Genomic DNA, 26,819 nt, shown 5'->3' on the forward strand with positions numbered 1-26,819 from the left:
ATAGTGGAGTTAATGAGAACAGACCTTCTTTATTTGTAGAGCATATATTTGACTGAAACAGTCCTAACATGTTTCAAGCCAGCTATGCTGACTCAGTGTTTATCCACTGGAGAAGCTAGCTGTCAGGGATAAAGTTATTAACGTTTATATGTCAGTACCATTAAATGAAATTAAAAACACTGCGACTCACAGCCTTTTCCACCATTTTAAAGATATCCCTCACAGGTAGTTGTGCTCTCTCTTAATTTGACAGGAAAAACCTTCAATATCCGCCAAAATCAAAAGATTAAGAATTTTCAAGAATTTTCATCTGCTTTAACTGTTTAATATCAGCATGTATCTTGCTCTCATTTGACCACTGTTCACATAATTACACTGCAACCTATTTGTACTTTTACATTGCCCCAAGTTGTCTCATAAAATATATGAGATCAAATGAGTTCAATTTAAATAACAAAAAACAGAAAGCACAGCTTTATTTTGTTCATACATACTGTAAGTTATCACGTGTGACTATTGGTGTCTTTGTCTGTAACTGTGTTTATCAAGTCCATGCACCTGGTGAGGCACACTTTAGGTAAGTCTGGGGTAACCTATAATGGCAGCTTTCAGTTCAGGACAATAGAGCTGCAGCTGGGCACTACATTGTGCAAATAGTAACTAGCTTGCTTACATCCAGCTTGGCCCAGCTTCAAATGCAAACTCATTTATCTCCTGCACCTTTCCTACTCCTCCTTTGTGCACACTTTGTCAGAAGAGTAACACGTGTCATTAAAGACTTGGCAGTCCAGGCAGCAGCGTCCAGCAGCGATGGCTGCAGATATTCAAAGCTGTGTGCAGCAACGCCCTCACTGTTCCCAAATTTAACTAGCACGACACAAAGTAAGAGCGATTCTCCCATTATGTCTGAAGCCAGCATCCCCCTCTTTTCACAGACAACAGTGGAGATGCTCAGCACTTATGGTTGCCATGGTGACCTCTTTGTCTGTCTGCTGACCTTTAACCTGCCACGATTGTGTGATGGCATTCTAAGGGTCACGATGAGGATTAGTGGAGATAACCACAAGCACCACTGAGTGTCAGACTTTTAGTTCAGTAACCTACATTCAGGTGATTAGGTTAAACTACACAGGTTAGTAAGTTAGATCTACATCTAGACTTGCGTTTCAGAGCTTTTTATTTTAAGAGTTTCAAACTATGCATACAAATTTATGTCAAATTCCCCCACTTTCTAATCCAGCTTTATTAGTATTTGCAAACCAGCCTGGGTGAAAAGCAGAAAGGGGAAAGAAAATTGTATCTAAACTTTTTGGAGTCACAGCTAGAATAAAAGATGGACATAGCAACCGTGTCATAGTAGGATCCCGCCCTGCATTGTGAAGTCTCGTATTGAAGTCTTAAGTTGGCATTTTTGCCATTGCCATCTTGTTTTTCCTTTTCTTTTTTTCCCCAAATTTGATTTGACCACGGTGCACAGTCTAGCAATCCTGCTTTATCATCTGTTTTATGCTCAGTGAGATCATAATAACACATTTCTGAATTACTAAAACAATAACGCCTATTGTCTCCACCAATTTATAGTATCAGAGACTGTAACAGTTTTCGCCTAGTTAGACACAGTTGGCAGATCTCATTTTAACCTTGTTGCAAAACTCTAAACACATTCTCACTCCCTCAGACACTTCTTGCACAGTGATGTGCACTTGTGATGACTAACAATAACCACAGGAGGCAGACATCTCAGCGTCTCAAAATTGCTTATACCAGCAAAAGCCAGTTCCGGGTTCATAGTAAGCCGGGACATGAATGGGAAAGCCGACGAGGAAGGGAAACTGGGCACTTTCTCATGTATAGTATAGCATAAGGCGCAAGTGTCGCCAGATATGCAATACATGCAATGATGTGACAAAGAAAGATTGTCATAGGACTCGAGGTAGACTTGTGACAACTAACCACACCCTATGATTCTTAATTCTTCAAGTATTTGTTTTCTGTGTGACTTTATAAGTCTCTCACATTGTTGTGGAGGAATTCTCACCCAGTCTTCTGTGAAAGGTTGCTTCATTTCATTGATTTAGGCATTTGTTTATGCACAGTTCTCTTAATGTTCTGCCACAGCATTTCAGTCACATTGCGGTCTAAACTTTGACTGGACCATTGCAGCACCTTGATTTTTTTTTTCCAGCCATTCTGTTGTGAATTTGCTTCTATGTTTGCAAAACCAAACAAGCCATACTTCTTCAGTTGTTTTTTGTTTGTTTGTTTGTTTGTTTTTTTTAAATTGTGCTGTCATGAACTTCAATGTTTAACATGCTAACTAAGGCATGTAGAGTCTGAGATGTAGCACTTGGGTTTAATGCAGTATTTCTGACTGGCACACCTTGTCCTTGGATGTTTGTGCTGCACATGATTGGAGGAAGTCAAAGTGAATCTCCATCTAAGCAGAGCTTCTATTGCCATCATGAGCTTGAATCATTGCTTAAATCCACTGATGTTTCTGTGTGTGACTTTTCTAAATATAAGGGAAGGTGAGGAGAGTCACAGGAGGGACTCAGACGCAGACTGAAATCACAAAGATTAGTTTGTTTATTTTACTCTCCACGTGCGATATATACAAGTGAGGGAAGGGGGGTCCGAGGTCACCAAGGTTCATGAAGGGATCAGGAAAACACAGGTAGACTTCTTCACACAGTTAGCTTTCTCCTCTCAGGGAATCCTCTCCACGTTTACGCCGCACTGACTCACCACACTCACAAAAGGGTCATGGCAACAGATCCTCAGGTGGGGCATGCAGAATCTAGCATACGGACAGGAGAATCCATGTCAGGAAAAAACTCGAAGGGAACTCAAAAAAGGCTGTAGAACTGAAGTAACACTGACGAGGGTTACACAATAATCCAGCGACGAGGTATCCTCAGCTGCTGCCTTAAGTAGCGAACTTGAGTGAGGGATGAATCGCAGATGATTGTTTGCAGGTGCGAGGACCAGAGGCGGGAGCCTGCAATGAACTCCGCCCAGGTAGTGCGTAGAATGCGAGAGGGAAATGAGAGAGGAAAAGAAAACAGATGGAAGACCAGCCGGTCAGGCACGGGGACCATGACATAGTCAACTTTGGTGTTAATATTTTAAGATGTGTTGTTTTCTTAAAAGTCTGATGTGACATATTGGGACTTCAGCTGGAAAACTGTTTTAGAAAAAGATGTAAGGTTTAAAGAAGTAAGTCTTAGCGTTGTGAGAAACTGTACGTAAAATGTGGCATCAGTAAGTTGTTGGGGTTTTTTTGCACAGTTTGAAGGAGTCGCCCCCTGCTGGCTGTAATGCTTGGCCAGTAGTTGAAGTTGACAGGAAGTCACTTGTGCTTATCCCTGATTGTTGATATTAACAAAAAAAAAACAACAACAGAAAAAGTCAAATGACTCAAAATTAATGTGAACTGCTTTTCAAAACCACAACAGTTTTTTTCCATGTGACTCTGTATTTTGGTTGTCAATGAGAGAGAAATAAACACTTTTTGTAAAATAAATGAATACAGGTTCCTCCACATGCACACGTGGGCACTCTGGCAGTGAGCTGAAGGACAGCTTTCTTTTTCCCCTTCATTACGTAAACGTGTGGGACAGAAGGGGGCTGAGGTAGGGAGGAAGATTCGTGAAATGTCAGAAACACTGTCAGTGATTAAATACAGCCAACTCATTATGACAGAGCAGGGTGAATTGCGCTTTAGCGTACTCTCTCTACTCTGACTTCTCTTCCCTGGCAGAGACATGCATTTTATTACATGAGCTCCCCTGTGATCAAAGCTGCTGTGTATTTTCTGTTAAACTGGTCCAAGTCAATTAAATTTATAACTACCTTGTGAGGTAGTTATCATTAATAGCTGCAGAGCTTTGGTAGCGACCCAAAATAGACTCAGCGAACCAGGAGAAATGTCTGTTTTATTTTATTTGTGGTTTGATTATTTGGCCAGAGTCTCCTATGCATCTGGGCTGATGCAAGGACCAGATGGTGCCAGCTTTGGGGTTATACAGTATGGCTGCTCCTAAAGTACTCGACTTGAGTCATCAGACACCAAGTCGTGTTTGATTGTATGGTATGGGGAAAAACAAAGGTCCACAGTAACGACACTCAGTCACTCAGTCTGTAACTGTGCTTATTTGATAGTTTAGAGTAATTACACATGCCGCAAATGTGGAATTTTGAAAGGATAAAAGACATTCCCAAGAACATCACATAAAAACTCTCAGGATCAAACATCATTTGAAACAAATGTTTGCTACTTTGTATAACCACTTGCTATACCCCAAGTATAGTCTCCTTGCTAGTTGTTGCAATATGTTACGAATCATTACAAATCATTAGGAAGTCTTACTACGGTTTTGTATTTCCTGCAGTGAGAGAGCAAAGTGCTCTCAGACTGCTGGCTTACTTGTGGTTCTTAGGGTATTTAAAAGTAGAATGGGAGGCAGATCCTTCAGCTTTCAGCCCCCTGTCCTCTGGAACCAGCTCCCAGTTTGGATTCAGGAGAGAGACACCCTCTCCAGCTTTAAGATTGGATTCAAAACTTTACTTTTTGATAAAGGTGGGGCTGGATCAGGGGAGCCTGAACCACCCCTTAGTTGTGCTGCAACTCACGTATCAGATATGATACATTTGGCATTATGTGGTTAGATGATCAGTTCATACCTTGCAACATGAAAATATTTTTTAAAAAAAATGGAAACAAGGTTAAATATCAACGGTCCATATTAGCCACTCAGGACTAATACACTGTATCATTTAGTTTTTTCACACTGAGTGCTCACATGCAATGCAAAGCAGTGGATTCTCGATGAGAGACTGAGCATTATGTGTTTTGCGTGAGACACACTTAATGGGAACCAATTAGGGCTGCTACAAACGATTATTTTGATAGTCGACTAGTCACCAATTATTTTTGCGATTAATCAGATCGTGCATCCATTGGACGTAAAACGTACAGCTTATTGCATCAGCATGCATCTGCTCTTATATAACTATCATTAGCTTACAGCTTTAAGTGTTTAAGGTCTGTGCTAACTAAAAATAAAGACAAGATGATAGTTTATTCAATTTTAAATGAAATTTGCAGATTGTTTCGGGGAAGTTTAATATTAATAAACTCAGCTGTCTGCTCCTTGCTATCTAAAATATAACGGGACACCGGAGTATGTTCTCGAGCATCTCACACTTCTGATAATCAGTTGTTTGCTTGACGTTTATTCAGCTTTGTAAAAACTATAACTTTAATCTCAGCCAAACCGATATACGCAGGAACTAATAAAATACTGAAAAAAGCCAAACAATAACAGTTTTAAGTTATCTAAGTGACTTATATATGTTTAACCTGAGTAGCGAGAGACGGCGGTGGGTTTGAAAGCGATTTGCCGGGAGTCCGGTGTTCTCACGGGCTCTAGTGGCGATCGTGGCTCAAGAGTTGGGAGTTCGCCTTGTAATCAGAAGGTTGCCGGTTCGAGCCCTGGCTCGGACAGTCTCGGTCGTTGTGTCCTTGGGCAAGACACTTCACCCGTTGCCTACTGGTGGTGGTCAGAGGGCCCGGTGGCGCCAGTGTCCGGCAGCCTCGCCTCTGCCAGTGCGCCCCAGGGTGGCTGTGGCTACAATGTAGCTTGCCATCACCAGTGTGTGACTGGGTGGATGACTGGATATGTAAAGCGCTTTGGGGTCCTTAGGGACTAGTAAAAAGCGCTATATAAATACAGGCCATTTACCATTTAGTGAGCCTTGAACCCCGGCTAGCTATCGAGCTGGTGGGTAACAGACGTCTCCGAAAACGTCGGAGCGCTTTTGAAAATATGTGGTGTCTTGATAAAGTTACACAGTTACATTCTCGCCTGAAAATATGTTAAACGTTTATTTTGTGACCCAGAAAGAATAATAAGAGTAATATTAAAACTAACTAGCAGCCACACTATGAATTCTGGGATAGGTTGGGCCACGAAGTATACACCCGACCCATCCTTCAAATCTGGGGAAATGAAGGGTGCGTTTGTCGGACGCATTTGTCAGAGTCTTCGAATTTGGACAGCATTCGTCGTGTCGCTGTAACGTAATCTGCCTAGAAATGTGGGCACAGGAGGATGCGGTTCTTGAATTTGGACACAGATACGATACCGGACACAGCTTCTTCTTCAGGGGTTTAACGGCAGCTGGTATCCTTGTACGTGCAGTGCTGCCATCTTCTGTTTCAGTCCGTTATTACACTCTTAAATCCTACTACTTATTCCTGCGTCTTTTGGGATCTTACAAAGCTTCAAACGACGCATCGACTATTAAATCAGTTGTCGACGTTTTTGATAGTCGACGTAATCGTGACTAGTCGACTAATCGTGGCAGCCCTAGAACCAATAGCCCCAGAACTCAAACCATTTACTAATGCCTGATTTACATAATTAGGCAGAAATTAACTGCCATGTCTACACCACTCTTACTGATCACTCAAAGTACTTTATAATAACAGCCACATGTAACCACACATTTATACAGTGCTTTATCTATACACTACAAGCACTTTAGGCACCTCATAGACACCCATGAGGTACATAAATTTAGAATCACCAATTAACCTAATGTGCATGTTTTTAATCTGTGTGAGGAAGGAACTCATTGGAAATCCTGGCAGGAGCAGGGAGAACATGCAAAGCCCAGCTGGGATTTGAGCCAGGAACCTTCTTGCTGTGAGGCGACTGTGCCCCAGAACCACAGAAATCTCCAGCGGTTACATATAACAGGAGATGGTGAATTATTGACAGGGGATGCTGATACTTCAGTGCACATTCAGCTGTTGTTTGCAGTTAAAACACATTGCAGTTTGATTTGTTTTGTACAATATGCATAATTTGATGCCAGTAATGCTTCACTGCTTAGCCCTCTTAGGTCCTTTGAATCTGTGAGTTTGTGGCGTGTCCTGACTGTTGTGAGAACCTAAGTCCCTGGACAAGCTTTGAAGTCGTGCCACTTGGTTTCTCTGGGTGAAAAGAAATGCTGACTTTGCCCCCCCCCCCCCCCCCCCCCCCCTGTTGAAAGCAATGCCAATCAAATCCTACCAAGGGCACACAATGGCCTCCTGGAGAAACCAGAGCTCATTCATGCATTAATTTAACCTGCCTAATTTAGAATATCACTAATACACCTGAAGAGGATAAAAACTCATCTGCTTGCTCCCTCCTGTCATTGGTTCTGAAGGACCTCTTCCAAATGGCATCTACCAAGGGTAATCATTATAATGAATTCATGGCTTTGTCTGTTCTTTTGTCTGTTTTCCCTTTGTTCATTCATTATCCTCTCATCTCTCTCTGTTGCCACGCAATAATGTAATTCTTTTAATGCACCAATGGAATTTGTGTGTACCTCTCTATAAACACGTATGCATGTGTAAGTGTGTGTGTGTGTGCACCATTGTGTGTACACACAATCATATGGCAACCATGCCTACTCAGCATGTCGCACTAGCAACAACTTAAGTAAGGCTTTTCCTGTGTCATTGTTAGAGGATCTGAGGCCCTCATGCTGCTGTGCCTGCCTAGTGTTTGTGTTTGCATTTGTATCACTGTGTACATAAAACAAAGGACCTGCTTGCCTTTCCCTTCTAACCCTTCCCAGGGCGAAAATTATTTACAGATTTATACATACCAGCTTCTAAAACCTGAAAAACAGACGTGTAGGACTTAATATATGATTGTGTGTTTGTGCAAATCTTTGTCCTATATCTACTGACCAAACTCAGAAGGTCCAGGAACAGGTTAAATCCATGAAAGAAGCTGCAAGGCTGCAGGGGACACTTTAGTTGCTGAATAGAGATTTGAAGATTTGCCCTCCTTCCTTGGATGAGCGAAAGGGGTGAAAGAGGGAATGACCCCGTGTCCCCTCATGCTGACCAACCACTGCTAGCTTGTAAATTGAGTCCATGTGGGTTTATGGGTGTGGTGTCGAATAGTGCACATTTCCTTCCAGGATTGAGATTGTAGATGTTACATAACTCGGCATGTGTGTGAAATGAACTTTGAATGAGAATTCATTGTGTCCTTAAAATAGCCTCACCCATGGGCTCTTAACTGTCCACAAAGGAAGCGTGACAGCTGTAAACATGCATTTCTGTTTGTGTGCGTTTGAAGGAGAGAGCACGCAGAAGAGAGCGCGGAAAGTCGCTGTGCAGGCATTTAGTTACAGTGTTTAGCTTGCAGATGTGCTTTTGGAAAAGGGATCAGAGTGATATGTGAGTAGCCTCAGGGGTCTTCTGATTATGAGCCATACTGCGCCTCCTCTCAGGTAATGCAGACTTTATAGTTTCAGGGTTTTCTCCAAGGAAAATATTCCATATGGCCTTGGATCCAAATGCTAAAGTGGGTGTTTGCATAAAGGTTACTGCTGTTCATTCTGAGTATCCTAATGTTTGACATGTGTTAGTCTTTTGAGCTTTGACCTACACAAAGAGGTGTTTAACTGATTGTTTGACAGGTTGTGTATATGTGGGCTGGATGTGAAGCAAAGGGGCAAGTTGAAGCGTAGAGTCATGTTTTCCCATTTCCCATAATTGTTACCTCTCACTTCAGCATATCCAACACCACCTCTGGGATGCTAAAGCTGTCTTTTTTTGTTGTTTTTTTCTCTTTTTTTGTCCCTGACACAATGAAGATGATCAGTAGAAAGTCAAAACTTTAGTAAAGAAGCCAAAAAGAGAAGAAACTCCCTCATACTTTTGCCCTTCATCAATGGTCTGTAACTTTTCCATGCAATTGAGAGACAAGTTTACATTATCGTCTGCTGTAATGGTAGTAATGACAAGTGTTGGCAGCAATGCTTGGCACTGCTCCATCACTGGGCTGGACTCCAGTGGGTCAGCCTCCACATGTATCAGAGACAGTTTACGACTGCGGTGCCGAATGACTTTCTTTACGTCGCTTGCTGTGCATGTGTACTGTAGCTTGGGGTGATTAATGTCCAGGCTTCTTTTTCCTAATGAGAGCTGGGCAGCTCGTTAAAGAGGAAAAAAAAACACACGGGACACTTAAAGAGCTGAAAATTAAGGGGGTGGTGGAATATCGTTAGAAGTTGTCGAGCTTTTTGTCGAGTGGAGTGGCAGCTGGAGGAGGAGGAGGAGCGGTCTAAAAGCCTGAGACGCTTAAAGGAGATGAACTTTCTGGTTGCATTTTTTGACCTGTATTTTTTTATAGGAATCTGCAAATTTTTTTCTAAATTGCATCACATTGTCTTGTGAATTGAAACCAGAAGGCTTGCATAATCAGATAAGAGCATTTTTATGTCTGCTACACCCAGAGGGAACACTGGGGAATGTAGGACAGCTGTGTTACATTGCTTTTACCTGCTAAAGGGGCCTTAGCAACACATGCCAAGTGATAGTAACATGATAACGGTTGGCAGCTATGTCTTGTACACAAACAAGCGTAGGAGACGTAGTTGTGTTTGGTGTAACCTGTTTAGCAGTGTGGCTTGTTGATGTTGTTGCAGCGTTAAACCTGTTAGACTACTGGTCACATTCAGAGGAGAGCTCAACCACAACCATCTCAATGAATAACATCAAGGAGCTATTAACATTTATTCTAAAGATTTTTTTATTTGGGACGTGAATTTTTCTCAATGATAATCACCCAGGTAAGACTTCCCTCAGTCATAACTCTTTATGCACTTTGCTATTGGTTTTTTCTTTTGCACATCTTTAATCAACCCTAAATGAAGACACGGTTCAGATGTTATGCTTTGGTTCTTTTATAGTAAAACACTAACATGCATATGTTCAGGTTTAAGGTGGGTCAGTGAATAACTGATTAAAAACAAAGCTTTCAAGAGCAGTGCACTCACTTTACTGTGTCCTTTCAGTCTTATGTTAAAGATTGAAAGACTGCCGCATGTCCGCGCTGGTTGTCAGCATGAATTGTGCAGCTGCAAGCACTAATCCACATTGTGATTAAATAGCTGGCAATATGCAAGTTGTTGTAGTGTTGACAGGGTTTTCACAGTTACTGCCAGTGTGGAGATATTACTTTGTGGGGACGAAATTTGCTTCAGCACACCGCACTCACTCCTCGTGCATATTTCAAGTGTGTAGTCTTCGTCTGTGCTTGTTTTACAGTGTGTAAGGAAGCGTTTGGGGAAGACAACTTATTAGAATCTTACGTGTTTTTTTGTCACGTGTTCATAGATATTAACACTGAATTTTCAGCTACTTCAGCTAAAGATATAACACTTACACACTTATCTGCTCAAAGACATTTAAGATATTTACTCCTTGGTATTATTCCAGCGTTTGCTACGACTCCCAATATGAGACTAAATCAGAAAACTTTCCTGAGGGGATATGAGGTGAGAATACATAAAATGATATTCATCATAATTTAAATGTAAGATGTTCTTTGCATTTTCTAGATGCAAATACTCAAGCAGCATAAATGCACATGGCAGTATTTCATGGCTGCAGTGGTACACCACAGCAAGTGTTCAGTAAATGTTGTGTTGAAATGTTAAGGATAAATGCAAAAATGATGAACTTATCAAGCTGCAGAAAGGGGCTAATATATATGAAGCCACACCATGCAGCAGTTTGACTGTGATAAGTGTAACTGACAAACTCAGTGACTGTTGAACTTTGCAGTGAGATAAAAAACAGCCCTTCGGAGCCATGACTAAGATTGCAATTCTTGAGTACACGTTTCAAAAAAAGTGCATCAAAAGTGTAAAAATTCCCAAGTCTCTTATATAATCAAGTCATTTCCCATATGGTTTGTCTTTGAGCCTAAAAGACAAACCATTGGTGTAACATCCTACTCAGTAATGTTTGAAATTATGACACGACTTAGTGCTAAATCCATCAATATGATCGGATCTTCCGCCACAGGTTATGTTTGCGCAGCTGTCTTATCTTTTTGGTTGAACATGTTTACTGCAGGCTGGATGCTACACTGATATAGTTTTTATTGTTTTGACTGGGCTGCGCTGAACTATATCTGCTCCCACAATCAAGCCCATGGCTGAGGTTGGTTGCTAGATTGTTAACAGCAGGCACTGGCTCTGGCTACCTTCATGTTTCCTTGTCCTGGGTTGAACTCAGCTTCTTGGCCACATGGTTACCTTTAAAAGAGGCAAAGTTACTAACCACGCTTTTCCTGAGTGGGGTTGTTTAGGAAAGGATTTAGGGGTGGATGAACAAGACAGTCATTTAGAAATTATAGATGGTGCAGCAAATTATTCGCCTATGCTTGCAGTACTGTGCAAAAGTCTTGAACCATCACTCATTTCTTCATATTTTGCTAGGAAAATGTAATATCTGTGCAGCAATTTATTGAAACATCTAGAAAAATACAGAATGTAAAGTATGTAGCTCACCTATCTTGCAATATTGACTTTCAAGTTCTTTAGAACTTGAAAGTCAATATTTAATATGACTACCCTTATTCTTTAACACAGCCTTAACTCTGTCAGGAAAGCTTTCTTGACATTTTTTTAAAATACTAGGAATATTTCTGCAGGCTTCTTGAAGGACATTCAAAGCTCTTCTTTGGATGTTAGCTGCCTCTAACATCCAAAGCGTGCTTCAGTAATGGTGAGGTCCAGGCTCTGGGGAGGCCAGTCCATGACTGATAATGCTACACTGGGTGTTTTATATCCAGGTATAGTTTTGTTGCAGTAGCAGTGTGTTTGGGATCATTGTCATGCTGAAAAATAAAGCCAATCAAATGCTTTCCAGATGGTATTGCATGGTGGATCAAAATCTCACTGTATTTTTTTAGAGATGGCTGTAGACGCTTACCGTTGTATCTCTCTCCGGACCTCCTGATGACAATTTGAACCAAAAATTTGCAATTTGAATTAATCACTCCATAAAATCTGTTGGCACTGGCACAGTTCTTGTGTAATTTGGCATATCTCAGCCTTTTCTACGTGTTTCCCTTCCACTGAGGCCGTTTGTGATGAAGCCTCAGCAAACAAGAGATGGATCAACTGAAAGTCCAGATGCATCAGGTCCATCAGATCTTTGCTGGACTTCTTTCCAGTTTCTTTAGGACATGACTTTTCTAAATCTTCAACTTGTCCACTTTCCTAAAACATTTCTAAGATATGCCAAGTTTAGCTCTTTGAGAATCACCCTGCTGGAGCCAAAATACGATGCCCATTAAACTGTTATTTTTGGCATTCATCATTCAACTAAAGAAATGGGGGAAAAACAGAAGCTTTTTATGCCAGGCTGCTATCAACAAAGTGCCTAAAGATATAGTTTGCTACTCCAAAAAACTGGTTCATCCCTTGAGTTAGGTGCTTTTTTAATGCTAGGTGAATGATAAAACAAGCAAATAAAACAAAATATTCTTCTAAAAATGGCCAGGTGCAAGGGCTGGAGTGAGAATGAGTGAAAAAGTAGTCAGTTTCCAAAGAAAAACTTGTCCTGGAGATCTATTGAGATTGCTTAAGACGACAATTACAAGAAACTCTGACTTCTTGTGTGCAAAAATATAAAGGAATGAGGAGTCACTCCAGACTTTTGCAAAGACTGTGTCTTGCTTCATCCTGTGTCTGATGATGACAGAATGCAAAACTTCCTTACAATGATAAATCACATGTCTTAAACCTCAAGGGGCACAAAAGCACTCGCTGTCCAGTGTAACTGTCATGTGATGGTGGTTTTTGCTTATCATTATAAGCATTTTTGCTTTTAGCAGTATTTCAGCCCCATGTAAGTTAAAGGTGCCAACTAACTTAAACCTGTGATTAGTTTGACAGTTGTGAGTAATCTTTATTTACTGTTAATTATATTTTTGATTAGCTGATGAACTGCTTTGTCTGTAAAATTCTGAGAATAACCATTAAAAATCCCCAAAGCTTAATTTCAGATCTGGTTATTTGGCAAGATCAGTTGAAAACGCAGAAATAAGAAGCTTGATAATCCAGGAGCAGCAAATGTTGTTCTTAATTTTGTTGTTAAGTTGACTAATTGAATAATGGATTAATCATTTTAGTAGTTGCACAATCAACTCTGAGGTAGTCCTGTGTTGGTGAGCTCTGTCCAACTGATCCAGATCCAGCACTATCCATTCCACAATTTGCTCCAATCCCTGTGCGTAGGGCTGGAGTAGCCCACATAGGGGATCCTTTGTTTAGGAGAGTCTAGGCATGGAAGATAATTTACAAGCCGCTAAGGTCCTCACGCCATTGGCTGATGAGGCTCTGTCTGCGTCTGCAAAAGGCATCCCATCTGTGTGTGTGTCTGTATGTCTGTGTATGTGCGGTGAGTGTGTGCGCGCCTGCTGTAGCAGTGCTTTGCTACGGCGGCTAGTCATGACACCCAGGAGCTTGCCCTGCGTACGGCTACTGTAGCCAATGTTTTCTGCAGGCTGGAGGCAGGCAAAGCAAGATGGCCACCAATACCTTTTAGGGATATGCTGCCTAAACCGGAGGGGCTTCCTCCGAGGACAGATAAGGTAAAGACAACCATAGTCTTCACCCTGAGTTCTTTTGTCTTACTGCAAGATAGGTCAGCTACAGTGGAGCTCATCTAGAGGTATACGCCGTTGTGTCTCTCTCTCCTCGCCACCCTGGATTTAGCTGACCAGGAGTGCTTTATTTGGACGCCTGTTTTGTTATTGTCCCTTTCACTGAGGACCTGGCCTTTTGTGTGTGAGCACTTGTCTTGTCTTTTCCAGGTGGGTTTAAGGGCTGGGACAACAAAGTTAGCAGCAAATGGATACAAGAAAGCCCTCGTCTTTCCTTTTATTGCATGCCTTTATTTAAGCCACTGTGCTGTATGAAGAGTCCGTTTGCTTCCCCTTTTCTTTCTTGCAGTGTTTTGAACAGCCATATTTCTGCACCTGCTGTTTTCTGACTGCTTAGCAGAAAAGTGGAGTGCTTGTAAGCCTTGGGTCGTAACTTGGCAGGTTTTACTTGTTTGGCTACAGTAACAGTATTATTACTGTGCGGTTTGTAGGAAAGGGTCTCGCTGTTAATGACGCCGTCTTAATCTCTATAATTTTATAGTTGATTAAGCTCGTGCTCTTTTTCACCGCTTTTCTCTTTAGGTAGTATGTTTTGTGTGTAGACGACATTATATTGAGCTCAGCGCAGACAGGAAGTACTCAATGAATGAAGGAAATTCTCACATGTTCAGAGAAACACATATAAACCACTACTTACGCTCTGACTCAGGAAGGAAGCATGTGTTTTTTCAGTGTGTTAATGTCAGGGTGCTGTGAGGTGGCAGGCTTAACGGTATGATTTCTGCATACCCACAATGTGGCAAAAGAAAATCGGAGTATTCACTTTTTTGTTGTAGCAGTTCATACGATGTCTATGTATAATGTGTTTTCTGTGCATGTGTGCGTGTTTTTGTCTGTGGTCTTGCGTTACAAATAGATGCACACTACTTCAAACCTCCTTGGAGACCCAATTTGCTCTCTTTGGAGAGACAGAGACACAGGGTTGCTACGATTCATGTAGTAGTGACACTCTGTTGCCGCAGGTCTCTGAACGGGTGTTTGTGTGTTAAGAACTCACCCTTAGCCACTCTTGGATATGTTTTATTCATTCCGAAAGCTCTGACAAGCTCCGTAGTTAGTCACGGTTTGTCTAACACAAAAGAAGAAGAGTGTGTTTGCAAGTGACTAACCCGGCGATATACCCAACAAGCACAAAGACGCAGCACCAGCACATCACAGTCCGAGCTCCCTCCAGAGACCCAGTGGCTAAATGAGAACACATGACTTTGCATTCGCATCCTGCTTTTAAGCTTTTTGCTTTTACAAGGATAAATGTAAAATAATTAAAAGCAGAGGCTGCACTTTGATGTCTGCTTCGGATCATAAACAGTTGGATGCACAAACGGATGCACACGCGCACACACATGCATGCCGACGTGTGTGTCTGGTGCAGTGCTGGAAGGCAGCCAGTACTGCTTTGTCATTGAAAGCAGTTTATTGTGACATGCTGCTTATTCTTGCACTGTGCCCCATCTTCTTCACTCCTCTTTTCTTTCATTGGCCCATTTGTGCATTCAGTGCAGAGCGGTTATCTCATATTCTTGCATTGGCAGCTTTGGTGTTGCCTCAGCCTGAGCTTGAACTATCTGTTGCATCAGCGGCGTGTTTCTAGTAGTCAGACACAATCCTGACAGCCATGGGGAGTTCAGTGGACTGAGGAGTAACTGCAGCAAACCAGAGAGTGATCAGGAGTACCACATCACTGAAAAGACCTGGTGATCATTTAGCTTTCCCATGTTAATCACAAACAGCTCCGTGGTCACTGCAATTTACTCTTGAGTTGTCAAATAACATTTAACCTGTGCTTAAAGGAGAAACTCCAGCTTCAGCAAAGTTAGAAACTGAGCCAAAGACAAAAGCTGTTCTGTGTATTTTTAGTACTGAGAATGGAAAAAATAATTGGACAAACAGGCAAGATGCAGTCAGGAGACCTTTAGGTCATTTATAAGGCCCAGTTGGAAGATGTGTGCTTGTATGCAAATCAGAAATGTAAGATTGTAAGAAAGAACTTCACACACCTAAAACTCTTGTCTTCACACTGCTGTTGCAGAAGATAGCTCAGCATCTGTATTCTCTCTGACCTCTGTGTGCCTTTTATTCTTCCAGCTATAGCTTTGGAACAATGCCTAATCTCCTATTTTTCAGTGTCTTCTTCTTTACAGATGCCACTTTATTGCATGTAAGGTGTCACTGTATGCTTTTGATGGTTGAAAACAATGTTCCCTTTTTGTTCGGGATTTCTGAGAATCTTTTAAGTGAACTGGTACCAGCTCCAGATTTAGGCTGATTCTGAGCACATTTTAAGACTTGAAGGATTGTTGTGTTTTATGAAAAGCGGTTAAAAAAAATGTCAGTATTGTGTTACCGCTCCATTAGTCGAGCAGGTTTTTTTTGTAAAATAAACATAAGGTTTATGGTTCATTTTCCACAGGTATTCCTGTGCAGTCTATAAAACTCCCTTCTCCCATACATCGTTCTGTTTGTCAAGTGCAGTAAAAATAGTGCACTAATAGTGTGCCAATCTAAATCTGGTGCACGTCCAGTGGAAACGGAGGGAACAAAGAGCACATGTAGGTGATAAACACAAGTGTTTTTTGTTTGGTCTGTGGGTTCACAGGAGATCTGGTTTATATTGATGTACTGCTTAATTGAATTCTGCGATTCAATTAATCTTACCCAGCTAGTCTATCTTCCTACCAGGCCAAATCTTAAATGCCCTGAAAAGTCTACATTAATTGATTTGGTTTTAACAAATGTACCTCATAAATTCTCTTCACTTGGTGTTTTCTGTAATGACCTAAGTGATCACTGTGTTGTTGCTGTTTGCAGAAATGCTAAAATTCCAAAATGTAAGCCACGCATAGTGTGCAAAAGGAATCTTAAACAATTTAATGAACAGGCTTTTCATCATGATTTGTCATTAGTTAATTGGGAAAAAATCGGACTATTACCAGATGTAGAGCTAGCTTGGACATATTTTAAGGAAAGTTTTATGGGAATTGTTAATAAACATGCCCCCTTACGGAAAGTTAGAATTAAAGGTCGAGAAAATCCTTAGTTTTCGCAGACACTCGCAGATAGCATACACAAGCGTAATAGAGCATGGGACAAGGCGAGACAAACAGATACTTCCACTGATTGGTCTGTTTTCAAACAGCTTAGAAATAAATGTGCTTCTCTTATTAAAAAGGCCAAATCTGAATACTTTTTGTCTGTCACCACTGAGAACCTCAATGATCCACAGAAATTTTGGAAAGTAATCAAGTCTTTTTCCGCCAATAAAATGACTCAAACCTTTCCTAAATCTGTTGTAAAAGATTCAGTCTCAATTAATGATAAAACTGAAATTTTGAATTGTTTTAATGAACACTTTCTATCAGTGGGTTCCTTGTTTGCTTCTGCAGAAACTTTTTTAACAAATACTTGCCCAGAACTCTCTATGTTTTCTGGAGACCGTTTTAACTTTGTACCTTTTAGTGTTTATGAAGTGCATAAAGCTTTAAAGGCTTTGGATCACAGAAAACCTCCTGGTCCAGACTTGATGGAACCTTATTTTTTGAAGTTGGCAGCTGATTTTATTGCAGAACCACTCTCAATTCTATTTAATTTTTCAATTAAAACCAAAGAAATTCCAGCGGTTTGGAAATCAGCTTTCGTTTTGCCTTTATTGAAAGGAGGTGATCCATCGGTGTTGACTAATTATAGGCCAATATCAAATTTGTGTGTTTTATCCAAAATCCTGGAATCTCTAGTTTGTGACCAGTTGAAAGAGTTTTTGTACTCTAATGATATTGTCTCCAAATTTCAGTCAGGCTTCAGGAAAAAACACAGTACTAACACTGCCACTATGAAAGTGATAAATGATATTATTGTGGCACTTGATAAGAAATTGTACTGTGCGTCACTCTTTATTGACCTCTCAAAAGCTTTTGACACTGTTGATCATGCAGTCCTAAAAAACAGACTGCTCAGCCTTGGATTGTCAGAACATGCATTAGCGTGGTTCTCAAATTATCTGAAAAATAGAACCCAGTGCATTAAACTTGAAGGTCTTTGTTCTAAATTTGTTGCTGTCCACAAGGGGGTGCCACAGGGCTCAGTTTTGGGTCCCCTTCTGTTCCTTTTATATATCAATGACTTGGGTCAAAATGTCTCAGACACAAATTTGCATTTTTATGCTGACGACACAGTTATTTACTGTTATGGATCATCTCTTGCTCAGGCCATTGAAACTTTACAGAAAGCCTTTGTTGCTTTCCAGCATTCACTTATTCAGCTAAAATTAGTTCTCAATGCTGACAAGACTAAGCTAATGTTGTTTTCCAAGTCAAAGAAGGTCCCGGAGCCTATTCCAGTGGTGTCCACCCTTGATGGAAATGTCATAGAGATAGTTCATGAATATAAATACCTTGGTGTCTGGATTGATGACTCCTTCACCTTTAAACCACATATAGAGAGACTAGTAAAGAAACTGAGACTTAAACTTAGTTTTTTCTTCCGTAATAAACAGTGCTTTTCTTTTCCAGTAAAAAAACGTCTTGTTACTGCAACCTTTTTATCTGTGTTAGATTATGGTGACATTCTGTATATGAACGCTTCTTCTTCATGTCTTCTAATGTTGGACACGATGTATCATGCTTCCTTGAGGTTTATTACCAATTGTAAATACCTGACCCATCACTGTGATTTGTACTTAAGAGTAAAATGGCCTTCTTTGGCCATTAGAAGACAGGGGCATTGGTACACTTTTATTTACAAAGCTATGCTTTGATTGCTGCCTCCTTATATTTGTACTTTGGTCACAAGGACAAATAGTGGTTCTTACTCCTTGCGCTCAAATGATCAGCTGCTGTTGTCTGTTCCCCTTGTCCGCACAGAGCTGGGTAAGAAAGCCTTTGTCCACTCTGCGCCTTTTTCATGGAACATGTTACAGAAAGACTGGAAACTAACTGAATTGTTGTCTTTAAATGTTTTTAAAACTAAACTCAAAGGCCTACAGGCTGCCTCAATAATGTGTAATTGTTTTGTGTAATTTTAACTTTGTTTGTTCGTATGTATTTGTCTTGAAATGTGCTGCCTCTTGGCCAGGACTCCCTTGAAAAAGAGGTCTTTGATCTCAACGGGACATTCCTGGTTAAATAAAGGTTAAATAAAAATAAAAAAACTGCTGCTGCTGCTTACTCTTGATCTGTCAGTGCACATCACCTGCTGTAAAACACATTAAAACCAGTTGATGTGATTTACTGTAATGGATGTTTATGCCAGGTAAACAGTCATAAAGAACATACATCCAGCTGCACTGTAGTATGTACAGCACACTCAAGTGAGTTTAACATCCTTTTGTCAGCTGAGATTTGGCACATGATACTGATTTTTTTTTTTTATATATCTTTGTCACATTGAAACATTTTTCTTCCACAGCTAAAGGCTTTAGTTCTGATTTGATATGCAGCTAAAACAAAGAACAGCTTGTCTTCAGTGGATCATATGTTTATTCAAGATGTTAAAAACTAAGGATGGCTTTCATATTTTCAGTTGCCAGCTGTACAGTGCTGTGTAAAAGTTCCTACAGTTCTAATAACCTTGAAAGTCAATACTTGCTCTGACCACCTTTATTCTTCAACACAACCTGAACTCTCAAGCTTTCTTCTAACTTTTTTAAGTAGTCTACAGGAATAGTTCTCCAGGCTTCTTGAAGGATATTCAAAGCTCTTCTTTGGATATTGGCTGTCTTTTTGCCATTGTCTGCCAAGATGATCCTACTGCTACAATAATGTTGAGGTCTTGGTCAGGAGGAGGCCAATCCATGACTGATGTTTTTTTTCCATCCCAGTATGCTTTCACTACATTGACAGTGTGTTTGAGATCATTGTCATGAGGAAAAATGAAACCATTGCCAATCAGATGCTTTCAAGATTGTTGGATCAAATCTGACAGTACAAAATCCTATCAGTTTGAGCCATGAAATTACCTCCACCGTGTTTTAACCAAACCAAATATTTGGATTAATTACTCGTTAAGTTGCCAGTTCTTGTGTTATTTGGCATACCTCAGCATTTTCTGTAAAGTCTGCTTTCTTAACATTGGCTTCTTGACAGCTTCCAGTTAGATTATTTCTGATGATGCCTCAATTAGCAGTAAACAGATCAGCTGATGCATCTCTCAGGTCCTGTGTCAGATCTTTGCTAAATTTATTTCCACTATCATAAGGATATGACTTTAAGATACTTCTTGTCTGCTGGACTGACTCTTGAGCATGCCAAGATATGCCCATTTTTCAGATAATATAAGGAAACTAAGGAAATGGGAACAAATGACATGTTTGTCCAACAGGCCCCCACTAACAAAATGTCTGAAAATACAATAAAATTGCTTTGGGTTTTTTGTGTGCGTTTTTTTTTTTTTTTTTTTTTTTTTTTCCAAAGTTGTCTGGTATGTATAGACACAGCACCGATTGGTCCCTTGAGATAGGTGCCTTTTTATGCTTGAATTATTCACAGGGGAGTGGTTCACTAAACAAAAAACATGAACTGAAAGTGATCAGGGTACAAGGACTGGGCTAGGAAAGAATGAAAAAGACGCCCTTGTCCTAAGAAAACTGTGAAAGACCTTCAGAAAGACATGAGTACTACTGCTCAAGATGCCTTTAAAAAGTTACAATAAAGTCTGGCTCTGTGGAAGCAAAATATAAAGAAATGACTGACTTTTTCAGAGTAGGGCAGCCACAAACAATTATTTTGATAGTCGACTAATCAGATCATGCATCCATTGGACGTAAAATTTACAGCTTATTGCACCAGCATGCATCTGCTCTTATATAACTATCATTAGCTTACAGCTTTAAGTGTTTAAGTTATGTGCTAACTAAAAATAAAGACAAGATGATAGTTTATTCAATTTCAATGAAATTTGCAGATTGTTTCGGTGAAGTTGAATAAACTCCTTGCTATCTAAACATAACAGGACACCGGATTATATTCTCGAGCATCTCACACTTCTGATAATCAGCTGTCTGCTTGACGTTTATTCAGCTGTGTAAAAACTATAACTTTAATCTCAGCCAAACTGATTTACTCAGGAACAAATAAAATTATAAAAAAAACTAAACAATAACATTTTTAAGTTATCTAAGTGACTTATATATGTTTAACCTGAGTAGCGAGAGACGGCGGTGGGTTTGAAAACGATTTGCCAGGAGTCCGGTGTTCTCACGGGCTCTAGTGAGCCTAGCCCCCGGCTAGCTATCGAGCTAGTGGGTAACAGACGTCTGCGAAAACGTCGGAGCGCTTTTGAAAATATGTGGTGTCTTGATAAACTGAGCAGATATTTGAGGTTTACACAGCTACATTCTCCCCTGAAAATATGTTAAACGTTTATTTTGTGACCCAGAAAGAATAATAAGAGTAATATTAAAACTAACTAGCTGCCGCCATTGTTGGAAACAGAGCTGCCCACAAGAGCTGGGCTGCACTATGAATTCTGGGACACAGCTTCTTCTTCTTCGGGGTTTAACGGCAGCTGGCATCCTTGTACATGCAGTGCTGCCATCTTCTGTTTCAGTCCGTTATTACACTCGTAAAACCTACTACTTATTCCTGCATCTTTTGTGATCTTACAAAGCTTCAAACGATGCGTCGACTATTAAATCAGTCGTCGACGATTTTGATAATCGACGTAATCGTGACTAGTTGACTAATCGTGGCAGCCTTATTTCAGAGTACTCTTTGCATGTTCTCGTAGAAAATGCTTCCAAGCAGCATGAATACTACAGTAGCAAACACACTTTACTCAAAGCCTTAAAACGTCTCCAGATAGTATAGGTTGTGGAAATAATTATCTGTGTACTAAACAGGTTGTAGTAGAACATGTTTAATAATGTTTTTGTGGGTAATCCATACGCCACGGTTGACCTTTGTATGATCACAGTTCATGAAGGTCAGGCGGTGCCGTAGCTACTGTGTGTAAGACCCACAGTGGGTTAATCCCTCTTAACAATGCACAGGGGCTATACTGTAATGTCAGGCCAGCTGTGTGGATAATCACGTGTGCATGCACACACATGCATACCCAGGAGCACACATTCAAGCCCAGGACAAACACAACACGTACATACATGTTGCACACATACCCTCAGTGACCCACTGGAAGTAGCGCAGCTGGATGACTCCAAATGTTTACTTGTTGGCTCTTAGCTACTTACGGGTCCATTGCTCTCAACACTCCTGAGCTCTGATATTAATTTAGTCGTTATCGAAGCCTCAACTGCGAATTATCTTAGTTTAACTTTTTATTAGCTGTGTTTAGAGGTCAGATTTGGCAAGATTTGTGAAAAAGGAGATTATTTGTTTTCCCAATGCCATAATATTTTCCACAGCCTTGATAGTGGCTGCAGCAGATGCTCGTGCCACGCTGAGAGGCAATCTGCTGTGCGCTGTGCCGTGACTGTTTAGAACAAGCTGATTCCCTGTGTACTGTGAGAGCTTGAGTCACCTCTCTCTTCTTGTTTCTCTCCGTGTTTCAGGTGGTTCCAGAAAGTGGGTTGGTAAATGGCACAGGCAAAGCACAGATGGATGACACCCACATGGCAGCAGAGGAGGATGAGGGGGAGGAAGGCCACATACCTCATACACAGACTCCCCCCATTACCCACTCACTCACCCACGACCAGGTCTTGGACCAAGGTGTACGGCCAATACTTATTAAAGGAGAGCCCGGGCTGGAGCTGACCAGCACTGCACCACTTCACCAACAAGTATGCTCTTCTGTGACTTTTCAGAATGGTTCTGCTGCAAACCTGATAAAACCTAAACCTGGTGCTAATATGACCACTGTGTCTGCTTTGAAACGGACTACAATGGCATTGGAGCCTCAAAGGAATATCATAGCTGCAGTTCCTAAAGACTCTGAGAATGGACCCATGACTCCTCCAGATGACTTGGCAGTTCCACTAAAGAAGATAAAACAGGAGGAGCCATGGGTGTGGATCACTGAACAGACCACCACGCAGCTGAGTGATGAAGATGAGGTATGTGAGGACCCACTGGCTACGCTGGCAGCCGTTGTGTGTCTTTCTGTCACTGAGAGGAAGGGCCTGGAGGAGAAACTCTTCAGCTCTCGTGCTTCCATACTTCACTCCATCAAAACAGAGGCACCAGATTTGCACTTTGTGAGAAAAGAGGACTTGTATCTGAAAAGCACTCCTGTTAATCTGCAAAGCACTCCCCCACCCATTAAAAGTGAGCCTCTTCCAAGTGTCTTGTTACCAAGCGTGCAATCTTTGGCAGAGAGGAGAAACCTTAGTGTTGATCAGGCTATCGCTATTGAGGCCTTGACTCAGCTGGCAGCTATACCTCAAAGCACACCAGGGTCCATTAAAACTGAAAGTAAGTGTGAACATCCCATTTCTACTGCTGTGCCATCATCAGCCTCGAGTACAAATACAGTCCTGCAAGAAGCCAAACCCGCAGTAGCTTTTGGCTACAACAAAGTCTCTGTCATCAGCTCACCACTACACCAGATGTCAGTTATACGACCTCCTGTGGCCAGACAAGGGAATGTCATCCAGCGCTCCAACGGGTTGAGCATAAACAAGCTGCAGAGTCTCTTGGAGGCGAGTTCACACAGTGATAAAACAATCTCCAGGAGGTCAGAACAGGATTGTGGTGCTTTTGTCATTAAGTCTGAATTCAGTTATAAAACCCCCACTGATGTGAAGTTTAGTAAGGATCATGAGCGTCTGTCTATGGAGGGTGGGGTTGTTGCTAAAGTGAGTAGAAACAGAGATGAAGAGGAAGTGGCAGCTCAGCTGGCAAATTTAGCCTTCATCATCCAGTCCCAGCACAACCAGCAGTCAGAGAACAATCCTTTGAAAGGAGCGCCTGTTTCAGCTATCAAATACAACTACAAATCCCAGCAGCCCCCCAGTCAGAAAACACCTGTCAGGAAGAAAACAAAAGCTGCGCCTTCCAAGCCCAGAAAGAAGAAAACTGATGGATTAAATCAGCGCACGCCAAATAGAGAGACGCCGTACAGGAGCAGAAACCAGAAGAATCCCTTGCAGGGTAAATCAGGACTTCACCACAAGAAAAACCTATTTCTGCCTCAGGCTCAAATTGATCTGAAGAGATACTTGGCTGAGGCACAGGAGGAGAGGAAGCAATTTATCCATCAGATTAACACTCAAAATATATCTCATTTAGGGCATCAGACTCAGAACTATAGCACTCTCACAACGTTCAACCACATTTCTGGTCAAGAAAACCAGCCGTGGTCCCTTTCCAAAGGTCCACTTCACCAACATAATCCATGCAATGGTTACGCTGCAGGACCAGAAGAGTACGAAAAGCATTTGTTATCTCAGGTAGCGCAGCCCTGTGGTGGGCTGCAGCACGGTGCTGATCCTAACACCAGCCCAGCCAAATCAGCTTTTCTCAGCCCTACGTCTGGGCATCATGGTCTGGCTAATGGCTTCTCAGGGGCTCACCAGTCCCCTCCTCTAAGTCAACAAAGCTACTACAAGCTGGAGAGTTCAGGACCTGTCACTGTCCTGTCTACAACCACTGATGGGAGTCAGGGACACTCTGCGGACTCAACTCCATCCAAGAACGGCATCAACAGTTTTCTGGAGTCTCCCTCAAGTTTTCTAGATACCCCTACCAAGAACTTGCTCAACACACCTTCCAAAAAACTGGCTGATCTTCCATCCTGTCAGTGTGTGGGTGAGTTGCTTCTGTCTTCACTTCAACTTTTTAGTGCATGTGTTTCCATCACATTAAATTTGAACCACTTTGAAATTAAACAGACTAATGTACATGTTTTCCTCTGGCCTGCAGAGTTGTTTATAAAGCTGAGTAGCTGTTGCTGGTGAGATTTGCCCAGATTGGGCGATAACAGATAGAAAATATACAAATGACTGCCTTCTCTACGTCTAATGAAATTAGATTGCAGTCACACTATGGTCAAAGCATTAAAAAAGTCCATTTTAAAACTCAGCAGTAAAGTCTTTATTGTGAGTCACTCAATTTAGAACATTTTTTTAATCAACTAGACAACAAGTTGTGTGACAAATTCCTTTCTAACAGAGCATTAAAAGATGAGAGCCATCTAGTTCAATTATATTCAAGTAAAGTGAGACATCAGAATGAAAGAGGTGATATCTTCTAAACTGAGCAGCTTACACCAAAGCTTAGTATCACTGCAGGCCAGAGGGAAACATGTGTATTTGATTTTAGGGTGAGCCGTCCCTTTAGAGTTTTCTTTTTAGTGAGACTGCTGGTGTTTGACCTCAAACTGACTTTTTTCTCTCACTCTGACTCAAACATACACTCACACACACATACACTGTGTCCTAATTCAACAGCCAAATCGAGCATAAAAGGCTGCATTTCTCTGCCATATTTGGAGCAGGATTTTGAATGTTTTGTGGAGGGTTGTTGACTTATTATGATGCATTTCAAAAGACCTCCAAGGTGATGAACCCTAAACTGAAACTGAAATCCAGCTACATTTAGTTTGTATTTCAACATTAACCTGATGTTTTTATTAAAAATATCAAACAGGTTGTCCGTGTTTCTCTTTAAACGTGCCAGCAACGCATCAGTGGAATGCTATTTGAAGAAGTTGCTCCAATATTCATTGTTGTCTTTCACAGACCAGATCATTGAAAAGGAAGAGGGCCCTTACTATACTCATCTTGGGGCAGGACCCAGCGTCGCTGCAGTGAGGGAACTTATGGAGAACAGGTAGAGTGACTACAGCGGCGTTGTTTACACGCTGTGGGGTGTGTTTACTACCACAGCTTACTAGTAAACCACAGGCTTGGTGGAATGGGGCGGGATCACAACCATGCTATGTCATTAAAAGGAAGCACTGCTGAGATAGCTCAACACACACACAGCATGCTGAAACAGGAAACCCCTCTAGCTCAGACGAGGGGCCCGTAAAGCAGGATGACAGCTTGTTTAAATACAACTTGTCCATTTGACAGCTACACTTAACGTATATTTTCAGCTTGGCTGGTAAAAATGAAATAGTTTAGTCTCTGGTCTAATTAGCTCTTTTGGACACATACCACTGCTCACTGTTACATTATACGAACCTTTGTCATTCACTAAAAGACACAAAGGGTTTATTTTGAAATGCTGTGAGGTTTTTGTGTTGTCAGTTGCTCTCAGGAAGGGTTAAGCTTCCTCATGTGTAATATATAGCATATTGCCATCCATACATGCTAGATATGGGCTTTTTGAGCAGAAATACTATTGCCCAACATCCAAATACTCTAACCACATCTCGCCTTTTTTCAATCCAATGCTTGGTAGTTGGTTGCGCATTTTACTATTTTTCTTGTAAGTCGGTAAACAGCTTTTAGTTTTATTACCTCCACCTTCTGGCAGTAATAACGCATTACATCCTACCAGATTTTTGTTAGAAATGAGGGAAGATACAGCATCCCAAAAACATTAAGGGAGTACTTGTTCTCTGCAGTTTAACAACAAGTCAGTTAAACTTTAGGGATGACAGTTTGGTTCAGTTAGGAAGCATGAACCATTGTGAACCCATTTCACCTACTTCAGTGTAAATGATCATGAACGGGAGGTCTCGAGATGCACCGTTACCGTTACCCTCTCCTTATCCCTCCACACTGTTGTTTTTCTTTTTGCTTGTGTCCTTGTTATTGCTGCTACCATGAAATGGTACCTGCAGGCAGCTAAGTTTCTTCAGAATGCCGCATCCAAATGTGCTGTCACAGGAAGGTTTGCTGTGTCTCAAGAGTGAGACAGCTGGACAAGGCTGTAGAAGGGCATCAACCCAACAACAGGATCGCTGTCTGCACCTTTCTGCCAAGAAAACCAGGAGGAGCACTTCCAGAGTCCGACAAAAATCACCTCCTGGGGCTAATCATTTGCATGTTTCTGAGGAAACTGTCACAAGCAGGCTCCACAAGGGTGTCGTCAGGGCTCAACGTCCTTTAGCCGGACCCACGTTCACAGATCAGCATAGTGCAGCTTAACTGGCGTTCACCCATGAACACCAGAACTGGCAGGTCTGTCAGTGGCATCTTGTTCTCTTGGCTGATGAGAGCAGGGACATGAATTTCACATAGAGTGCATGTGACAGAAGAGAAAGAGTCTGAAGACACCGTAACAAATGCTGTGATGACGGCAACGTCAAACAACACCAGTGCGATTTGCACCAAACTAAATGCATTCATAGTGGTTTATACTTCCTAACTGAACAGAATGACCCTGAAGTTTAACTGATGTTGTCTTATTTTGTGATGAGTGGTGTATATTTTAAACAAAAAAT

The 26,819-nt window shown here is 41.3% G+C and overlaps 1 protein-coding gene across 3 annotated transcripts in view; it reads left to right on the top strand.

Annotated features, from left to right (window-relative positions):
- Positions 1-26,819, top strand: part of tet1 (tet methylcytosine dioxygenase 1) — a 40,354-nt gene that overhangs the window by 7,535 nt on the left and 6,000 nt on the right. For all 3 annotated transcript variants that reach the window (XM_026189342.1, XM_026189341.1, XM_026189340.1), the window contains exons 3-4: positions 22,036-24,232; positions 25,165-25,255. In XM_026189342.1, coding sequence (XP_026045127.1) covers positions 22,036-24,232; positions 25,165-25,255 — 2,288 coding nt within the window. The remainder of the gene's footprint in view (positions 1-22,035; positions 24,233-25,164; positions 25,256-26,819) is intronic.

Source organism: Astatotilapia calliptera, chromosome 13 (assembly GCF_900246225.1).
Source record: "Astatotilapia calliptera chromosome 13, fAstCal1.2, whole genome shotgun sequence".
Taxonomy (NCBI): Eukaryota; Metazoa; Chordata; class Actinopteri; order Cichliformes; family Cichlidae; genus Astatotilapia; species Astatotilapia calliptera.